The sequence below is a fragment of the Pyxicephalus adspersus genome, chromosome 2 (assembly GCF_032062135.1).
Source record: "Pyxicephalus adspersus chromosome 2, UCB_Pads_2.0, whole genome shotgun sequence".
Lineage (NCBI taxonomy): Eukaryota > Metazoa > Chordata > Amphibia > Anura > Pyxicephalidae > Pyxicephalus > Pyxicephalus adspersus.
The window spans coordinates 123,643,366-123,654,082 of NC_092859.1; the positions used below are offsets into that span (position 1 = coordinate 123,643,366).

At 37.0% G+C, this 10,717-nt stretch overlaps 1 protein-coding gene across 1 annotated transcript in view; it reads right to left on the reverse strand.

Annotated features, from left to right (window-relative positions):
• Window positions 1-10,717, reverse strand: part of ENTREP2 (endosomal transmembrane epsin interactor 2) — a 402,743-nt gene that overhangs the window by 121,514 nt on the left and 270,512 nt on the right. The window contains exon 4 of the mRNA XM_072402292.1: window positions 469-600. Coding sequence (XP_072258393.1) covers window positions 469-600 — 132 coding nt within the window. The remainder of the gene's footprint in view (window positions 1-468; window positions 601-10,717) is intronic.

Sequence of the window (10,717 nt, forward strand, 5' to 3'; positions counted from 1 at the left end):
ACTAAGACCTTGGTTACATAGAGAGTTGTAAATCGGTGCAGGCTCTGGTTCACAATCACATATAAACACAGTCACTTCCATCCTTGTTCCCTATGTTCCTGCAGTTAACAGGCAAGAGTTTTGATAAGGTTGCGGGTTGACTAAACAAATGACTGCTGGTAAAAGCTCCAAATAGCTCAGAACACGGATCTTATGTGAATTACTTTCTCCACCTATCATCAAAAGGTTCTTATTTGTTTCAATGATAAACAGCATATGGTAAATAAATGGCTGACAGGCAATGGAATCGCCATATTATGGTAAATCAATGGCTGGTAGTGAATGGAATCGCCATATAACTGTCTGTGTGCACAAGACCTAAAAGATCCAAATTACAAAAATGACAGCATGTAACTTGTCTAAAGTGTACAGAATGCAAAGAAGAATTGTTTAGACTTACAGTTATCTTAGAAACACAATTAGGCTTACCTTAAGTGTCAGTCTGACGGCACTGCACTCCTGCAATGGGTTAAGTTTCAAGGTCTCTCCAGGGTTGCTGCAGCCTGATGTCTGATGTTGCATTTCACAGCAAACACACACTCCATCACTGTTGATGTTAATCTAAGAAAAGAAGACAAGATTTCATTTGTTTTCAAGATGAAAAACCACTACAACTGTTAATTTCGTCAGGGATAAATATTGCTTTTGCTTTTACGTTTAAGTCAAACTACATATGCCACCTATAATCCTATAAAGCCAAATTTGGGATAGTTAAGCCTCTTGTCACATGATACTTTGAGCTTCCAAGCTAAATTGTAGCAGCAAGAATTAAGTGAATTTAAAGGGTGGCTTTAGATTGTAGGGCAGTGCCAAAAACAGGCAACACACATACCGAAATGTAGGGCCAAAACAGAAATCTAACTGGTGAAGCTTAGGATTGAAGAAGACATGGTTTGACTTTAGGACATAAGCCATCCACCAAAGTTATGTTCTGTTGGTAAACTTAGGTTAAAGTACCATTGTGTGTAAATACAACACATGTTATGAATCGGCTGCCAGTGCGTCCTAACATTTTTTTTCCTTTTAAAAAAACACATTTTCCAGTGTAAAAATTGTAAAGTTAGGGTGATCAGCTCACCGCAAGATACTGTAGGGCTTTAGTCCATTTCTTTTAGTTCTGGCACAAATCAAACGCTGTTTCTTTTCAGCAAAACAAAACACAACATGTCTTAGTCAAGCATAACAAAAACACAGCTTGCTTCAGCAAAAAAAATTTAAAAGGATTATGAAATAAAGTCTTTTGGCCACAAGAAAAAGTGTTAAATTTTTTGCATGGAAATTTATTTTAGATTGTAGGCTATAATTCACCGAATTACTCAATAATTACTTATAATTCACCGAATTACCACATAACTCACCAAAATATGTCCAAAATTTTAAAAATGTAATAATAAAAATTTTTTTTTAAACAAGAAAAAATCTTTAAAAAAAAAAATTTTTTTTTAAAAAATCTTTAAAAAAAAAAATAGTGTATAATGTAATGTAAGTGTACAATAGCTTATATATATTATATATATATAATACAATTATATATATATTATATAAAGATTTCTTTGCATTGGACTCAATACAGCTTTTTTGTATTGAGTTCAATACAAAGTAATTTGAATTTGAAATGCGCACTGACGCATGCAGCGGCGTCACCGGGAAACCCCGGACATCGTCACTGCACATGCCGGAAGAAGAGAGAAGATGTGTCCGGAGGAGCTGCGGGGACAAGGAAAGTATTTTTTTTTCAGTTTTAATCCAAGTGTCATACAATGTTGTATGACAATCGGATTGCAATATAACACTTGTTTATATTTTTAGCTACCCCGACCTTGGTTCGGGGTAAACGATCGTAGCAAGTTTACTTACTCCGTACCAAGATCGGGCTAACCGCCCGGGTGGTTAATAAACAGGATTTATATCAACATATTACGAAGCGCTGTACATTAAATAGGGGTTGCAAATGACAGATGAATAAAGAGTGACACAGGAGGAGAGGACCCTACCACCTTTGAGTGCTCTTTCAAATAAGCAGAAAGTAGGAGCAACCTCAATAGGAGAAGGAAGACTTTGGGGTAGTTGGGGCAGCTCTAGAAAAGTCTTGGAGCCGTGCGTGTGATGCAGTTATGAGTGGGGAAGCCAGTTGTAGGTCATTGGAGGGGCAGAGAGGGGCTGGGGGAGTACATTTTTACCCCGTCAGAAAGGTAAGTGGGACAAGATCTGTGAAGGCAAAGCACAAGCTTAAATTTGATTCTAAGGTGACGTGGAGGCCAATGAAGAGTACTGCAAAGAGATGCAGCTGAAGAAGAACAGTGGGAAGGATGGATGAGTCTGGCTGATAATAGATTGTTGAAGAGTGAGTTGGGTTAGTGGAATACCGGAGACGAGGATGTTAGAGTAGTCCAGGCGAGAGATGATAAGAGTGTGTACACAGAGTTTGGTGGTCTCTAAGAGAAGGGAGAAGACTTCATCCACAATAGCAGGGCTGAGGGGGGCCAGTGATGATTTACAGGTGGAAGGGGTGGGTATGGTTGTAGTGGCCTGCTGAGCAGAGACATCATGTCTGAGTTGGTCAATTTTATCCCTAAAGTAGTTGGCAATGTCTTGGGCAGAGAAGGAAGTTGTGGGGGGAGCAGGTGTGGGGTTTAGGAGGAAGTCAATTGTTGTGAAGAGGCTGGGTGGGTTGGAAGCTTGAGAGGAAATGACAGCGGAGAAAGTATTTTGCTTGGTGACAGTAAGCTCTGTGTTAAAGTGTTGTAGTCTGCCTTTGTAGCCCATGAAGTCAGCGTGAGGCCAGATTTCCTCCACTTACGCTCAGCTGCATGAACAATCTTTTGTAGATGTATGGAGTGATGTGCCAGGGTCGGGGTCAGGGTCGGGGGTTAGCAGGACAGGAGTAGCAGAAGGTGGCAGGGGCAACTTTATCCAGAGCCAGAGAAATAGTGTGGTTGAACCGAGTGGCAGCTTTACCCAGAGATGTTATTTTAGAGAGGGTGGGGGTTAGGGATGGAAAGCAGTTTGAGAATAGGTTGTGGTAAAGGTTGCAGTTATCTCTCTGCCATTGACCAAGTCTGGGATGTGGCAAACGGGGGCAGGAGTTCGATAGCTTGAATGTGATAAGGTTGTGATTAGAAAGGGGAAATGGCAAGTTGTCAAGGAGGGTGAGGTTCTAGAGTTTGGAAAATACCAGGTCTAAAATGTGTCCGGCGATGTGTGTGAAGCCATTTATGTTCTGTGTGAGTCCAAAGGAGGAGGTAATGGAGAGCAATTTGGTTGGGAAAGGATGGTTGGGTTCATCCACTGCAACAATAAAGTCACCGAGGATGAGGGTGGGCAGGTCATGGGAAAGAATGTGTGGGAGCCAATAGGCAAAGTTATCCTACAGCAACAATAAGGGGTAAGGGGCTGAAAAGATGGACGTAACAACACAAAATAATAAGACAACATAATATAATAACACAACATGGTACACAATAACTCAGACCATTTGTTTTCTATTACCCAGCAAGTAACATTTTGAAGCACCTCATATTAAAATAGCACAACATGGGAACAATGTAACTTTAAATACATCATATTTGGAATATGAAATCAGCAGTCTACAGATGTACCTGGGCTTGTTATAGTGGCTAAAACTGTTCAGTAAACTAAGCAAACTAAATATGTAATGTCGGGTCAATGACCCCTACTGGGGATGACAAAAATAAACTGAGGTGTTAAACAAAACATGTTGTATAGGCAGGGAACTCTTACTTAGAATGCATGTGCTCTTTGCTACATTCAGGCAGTTTCACTGGAGAACTGATGTAATAGTAAATGGTTAACTAAAGAAATCAATACTTTCTGCAAGAGGGAGAAGGAAAAAACTTACACTGAAAACATTAACATGTTCATGGATCTTACATTTAAAACTCTTTTGATGTTGTTTAAATTTACTATGAAACTTGTAATTCTAATTTCCAATTACAGAGAGTATTTTATATTCTGATAAAAACTACAGTAGTGTAGTAATCATTTCCAACTGTATTCCTTCATAGTTTGAATGTCTTCAATATTATTCTACAATGTAGAAAATAAAAAATAAAGAAAAAACATTGAATGGGAAAGTGTGTCCACATATTGGCAATTGTTATACCTAGGCTGATACATTTAGAGGAAAGGACATAAATTTGCCCATCGTTGTTGACCAATCAGCAAACTTTCAACTTTCATCTTTCAACAGTTCAGTTTCAGAAGTTTCAACAGTTCACAAAACTAAAAAATAAAGAGCAGACTTCACTATTTTAAGCATTTTGATAATGTCTGATTTTACCTTTTACCTTATTTTGTACCATAAATCAAACCTGAAATTTAGAGTATGTTACAAATTACATTATTTTATTCCGGTAAGAGAATGTTCTGCTCTTCATCTAAAGAACTCTGGATAATATCCAAAACTCATTTGATATACTACATGTCAGGGCACATTTTGTTTGTGAACTATAAAATCGTAGAGTAGAAAAAAATAGCTGTCAATATGGGAATACTGCCTGACTGCAATGTCTTCAACAAGCCAAGACTGGCAATCAGAAGGCAGAGATAGTGTATAAATGTAATCCCTTATTATGATATAATGATTGTGTATGAGTTTCATAGAACACTGTCAAAATCAATTTTGCACTTCAGCAATTTTTTTTGGAACTGCTCATATTATGATATCCTAGTATCCAATTGAGCTTGAGACTTCCCCACACCCAAAAAGAGCAATGTACATTGAATGCACTAAATGCACAATGTACATGTAAATATGGATGTTTCCAGTGCCTTTGCTCAGAAGACTATACATTTTGGTGCAGACAGAGAATGAAGACAGCACGTAGTAAATATTCAGTTCCTAGTCAATGGTAGTTTGAATATGCCACATATTTTTAAGTGACATAATTTACTGAAGTGCTGTATGTTTAATCATGACTGACAGTTTTCATTAGCAGCTGGGGTTTAAAAATAATCTGGCATTCTGTTCAGGCACACAGCTTTAAAACAGGCTTCTAAAGATGATTTCTGCCTGAAGAAATTAATACCCATCAGCCTTAAAAAGCACAGACAGTGTCTCTTAGTATTCTAGTTTTATACCTGACATGATACACAGCTTAATTTCTGCTTGTTTGGGATCTGAGCGAATCTTACTAGCAAAATGTTGGAAACTGTTTCGAAGTAGTAAGGACCAACCACAACTTCCCTGATGATGGCCATAAATATATATGATTGCATTCCATTATCAGCCTAACCAAAAAATATGTCGGGCAAGTGCCTACCTAAACTGTCCAACTTCTTCCCAATAAATAAGGCATTGTATTGCATTGTAATATTATTGAATTGTGGGTAAATCCAAAGAAGATTTTAACTTTTACAGAAAGGATGACAAAAAATGTATCTTAGATTGAAGTATTTTTAAAAACGGAACAAAAATGTAATATATTGTGCGTGACCATTCTCCAGGTGTGATGGCTGTATTAGTATTCTTTTTCCAGGGTGAGACCTTTTTTTATTTTTAAGTGACATAATTTACTGAAGTGCTGTATGTTTAATCATGACTGACAGTTTTCATTAGCAGCTGGGGTTTAAAAATAATCTGGCATTCTGTTCAGGCACACAGCTTTAAAACAGGCTTCTAAAGATGATTTCTGCCTGAAGAAATTAATACCCATCAGCCTTAAAAAGCACAGACAGTGTCTCTTAGTATTCTAGTTTTATACCTGACATGATACACAGCTTAATTTCTGCTTGTTTGGGATCTGAGCGAATCTTACTAGCAAAATGTTGGAAACTGTTTCGAAGTAGTAAGGACCAACCACAACTTCCCTGATGATGGCCATAAATATATATGATTGCATTCCATTATCAGCCTAACCAAAAAATATGTCGGGCAAGTGCCTACCTAAACTGTCCAACTTCTTCCCAATAAATAAGGCATTGTATTGTATTGTAATATTATTGAATTGTGGGTAAATCCAAAGAAGATTTTAACTTTTACAGAAAGGATGACAAAAAATGTATCTTAGATTGAAGTATTTTTAAAAACGGAACAAAAATGTAATATATTGTGCGTGACCATTCTCCAGGTGTGATGGCTGTATTAGTATTCTTTTTCCAGGGTGAGACCTTTTTTTTGGTTCAGCAATAAACCTGTTGATCCTGCTGGATATTTAGTGTGCTTATAATTCTCTGTGCTCTTCTCTAGACTACAGAACCCCACCCGCATTGAGAAGAGATAAGGGTGTTAGTAGGCCTAATCTGGAGAATGGCCAAGGGTGACAAAAAACATATTTACAAAAGAAAATTAAAGCAGCTGCTACATTACATCCCTTATATGTACATTGCACTTGGCAGCCTATTTGGCAGCCACCAATAATAAAAAAGAAGTTAGTAGCATACTATAAACGTTAAGACTGATCCTCACGACTAGATCGAACGAATGTAACCTGTTACCCACAGCAAAGTGATTATAGACCCCTGTTCTGGTTTTTATACCTCCAAATAGGGTAAATCTGCCCCACTCCATGAGAGAAGAAAGGTTCAATACTGCTTTTCTGTCCTATCACTTAGCATGCTGCAAGGTTTAATAAATCAGGCCCAGTGTGTCTAACATGATAACATTGTTGTTATCAAAATACATAAAATTAACAATCCTTTAAAGATAGTTATGTTTTTCATCAAAGTAAATAACTGCAATGAGTATCCGTAGTAAAATCATAAGTCTCCACACTGAATAAATCCATTCTCACTCAGTAATATTATATGATAATCATATGTAAAAGCTCATACATTTACCATCTAAACTTTGATTCTAGTGGTAGCCTGGGTCGTTTCTGAAGTCATAATGTAGTGCCATTAAGGTAATGTTAAAATAGTAGCAAGGAAACCTTATTGTCTAGTGAAATAGTTTATTGGTCAAGTCCAGGTTTTATGAGGTTAGCTATTAATCCAAAGCATAAACTGTAAGACTAAAATTGGCAGACACTATGTAAATTTATAGCGGTGAAAGACAATACTATAAAAATAGCATAACAGAATGTCACATTTTGAGACATTATTAATAAAATTAATAGCGGTACTAATCTAATGGCGTTACCTTACAGAATCTAATGTTTATTTTATTCAGTAGATGGTATTACAAAAATATATACATTATACATATAAAACATTTATATAGATATAAAAAAGAAAGCTACATTTACACAACTTCCTGTATTTTTTGATTAGTTAGACAAAGGCACTGTTAAAACTTAGAGAGTGAGCAGCAAAATACCTGACTATAAAAAAATATTATCTTATTAGGCAAATTATATAGTATACTAAAAAATGGTAATTCTTAGGTTCAGTATCCTACAGAAAACAATTAGAAGGTAATCATTTAGCAGTTTGTTTTTAATTGATTGGCCACTATGGGTTACATACTTAAAAAATGAGACCGAATGTGTTATATGTCTTACATATATATATATATATTGTGAGGGGTTACACTCAGGATCGCTTTTGCTGGGGTCAAAGGACACTTGTCTGGTTCATCCAACTCAGATCACACACCAAGGTATCAGCCTTAAGCAGGCTTGCAGCCAGGTTTATTGAAGGTTGCAGATAAAATAACAAAAACAGCAAAAGAAAACCTTGCCTGTCCGGCACTTACTAAACATCAAGACGTCCCTGTCAATCACTTTTGAGCTCACTAACACAGACTGACTTGAGCTCACTCACCCAGACCGACTTTCTGAGTCTCTCAGCAGAGCTCCCTCACACAGGCCACCTGTCTGTGTGTCCAAGCAGAGCTCCCTCACACAGAACCCCTGTCTGTGTCTCCAGCAGAGCTCCCTCACACAGAACCCCTGTCTGTGTCTCTCCAAACAGAGATCCCCAACACAGTCCACCTGTCTGTGTCTCCAAACAGAGCTCTCTCACACAGTCCACCTGTCTGTGTCTCCAAACAGAGCTCCCTCACACAGTCCACCTGTCTGTGTCTCCAAACAGAGCTACTGACTGAGGTTCCGGCTCTATGTTATATCCCCACCCTCAGTACTTCTTCATTAATTGTCTCACAGGCGAGAGTCTTCCACCTGCTACCTCATATAGGAATCTTGGGCAAATATATCTCCCTTTCACCACCAATCCTGCATTGGTGTCACAAAATATATGTATATATATTTGTGTGTGTTTAATCTCTGGCCAGCCCAGATTCCTGCTAAAAAATAAATCAAACACAAAGAGCAGCCATTCTTAACTTGGAATATGTGGAACATAGGGTTCCTCCAGAAGTTCCAAGGGGTTCTTTGAGCAGTGGCTGATTCATCGCACATTCTGTGGTATTTGCATAGCCACATAGCCATTTGCCACCAGCAGCATGGCGCTAAGACTCCGGTTAACAACCAACTATAATGAAAACTTTTCTTTTATGATTTTGGTACAATGGGCAGAATATTTTTGTGTGTAGACCCCTTTATCATTGTAAGGTAGGATTTTAAGACTGACCATTCTTCAATGACCACCAATGTAACTGAACCACCAATGTAACAATGGGACATTAGTGTTGGTGTTCGATTTCGGGTTGTCCTTATATTCGACCCGAAAATAGAATTCGTGTTTGAGAATTTGTGTTTAAAAATATGTTTAAAAAAGTTCCCACGGTCACCGTGCTGCACTTAATAATTATAACTTGGGGTAATGTTATCCATAAGCCAAAGTTGACTTTGTGAGTTTAGGTTTGCTTTAATTTTGTACTCGATGTGGCTCAATGTGCTCCTTCTGGGACATTTTTTGGTAACACAGAAGGTCGATCACTACCAGAACACTAGAGCTACAATCTGACTGAATTGCTTTTGGCAATGCTCAGATTTCTATACACATTACTATGAAATGTCTACACCAAAGCCCCTAATTAGTTAGAAAGATTTACTAGCCAGACAAGCAGATTACTGTACTCAGATTTAGCTCCCGTATGTGTGCAGATGTAATAAATTTTTCTTAATGAGGATGAACAAATGAAGGATACCCAAGAAGACTGCTTCAAATAAAGCCTACAAATACCTTTGCTGCAAAATGTGCTTACATATGGAATGTTAGCCAAACTACTGTTCAATTATGCCTATAATTTAGACAGAAATTATCTAGTTCACCATCACATTTCAAAATAATTACAGATTTAACACCCTTTACCCAGTGACGCTGGTATTGGTAATTGTGAATGAAGGTAGCTGTTGTTGATGTTTAAATATAAATAAACCAATTCTAATTAAAGTTGTTTCTTAAAGTAATGTAGCACAATAGATAGTTACATTGTATCAAATATTTATGCTGAATTATTGTATAAATAAATGAGAGGAGGTAGTTAGAACACAAGGAAAACACAGAAAATACAGTCACAGCAACATGACAGAGTATTTAACATCACTATGGATCATATAAAGCAATAGTAATAGTAATATGTTTATGCTATATAGATACATAAAAATAATAATTAAAACATGAAAAAATGTAAGGATGAAGAGAAAGAAATGTATATATCCTGGTAAAGTGTCAATCCAAAAACAACTCAAATTACAACTCTCAATAGAAGAAGCCCTAATGAAGCAACTATTAGTTTCTAACATTTACTGACGATCTCTTGGCTTGTCATGTTTGCACATCTCTACATAACAAGGGGGTCCCATTTCCCCTGTTGTGGTGTGTTTTATTATGTGTAGATCATAAGGAGTTGAGAGGGGGATGTGGGAAAACTCAAACTCCAGACCCTGGATATCTCGAAAAAAAATCTCAGAAGGTAACTAATTCCAACAAGCTCTTCTCATAACTAAAATATAATTGCTATTTGTTTGCTTACTTACTACATTGCTTACTATATAGCTTTACAGCCATTGGTGCCTTCATGACTGAGCCATCTCTATACACTCTAAAACTTGGGTCTGTAATTAGGAATTCCCCTCTTATTCAGAGGTCATCAGGACAGGAGTCCTTCTTGGAAGATTTATGCTCATCTCTTGATACAATTATTGACATTGAGGTGGTGCATGGTAGGGTGCCATGAAGGTGTCAGTGTGTTACATTGTGTGATACTACACAAAAAAACCCAGCAGAACCTTGACTTTATTTTGAAAATACTACCCAGCACAATATGCCTTAAGGTAAATAATTTTGTGTTCAAGTGCAAATGGGTCCTATGTGTATGACCTAAACCCCCTTTTTTTACCCCTTTGCAGCAGTTAGAATTAAGCATAATATACTGTATCAGGGAGTATTATTATAAAAATATCTTTCATGGCTCTGTTCTTTAGATGACAGGTCTATTATGTAATGATAATATGTGGACATAGAACATGGAAAAAAGAGTATGAAGCTTATCAGCATTACAATATTAAAGCTATTACAATATTATCCTCATTGACTGAAAAGATAAGTTATTAACTATTTGTCCACAGAAATCACAGAACATAACTGCATACTGCAGTATAATATTCAGGAACTCATTATTTTCCTCTACTCTGGCATAATTATATTTTATGTTTTACTTTGGAAGAAAAAAATAACACAATTACCAGTAATTCTGTAATTGCATCTCAACTATAAAGGCTAGAACACAAAGAGGAATAAAATATGCCTCATATGCCATTACCACAGGCCATTACTATCGCTGAAAGAAGTTGTTTAGCTTCATTTAAAAAAA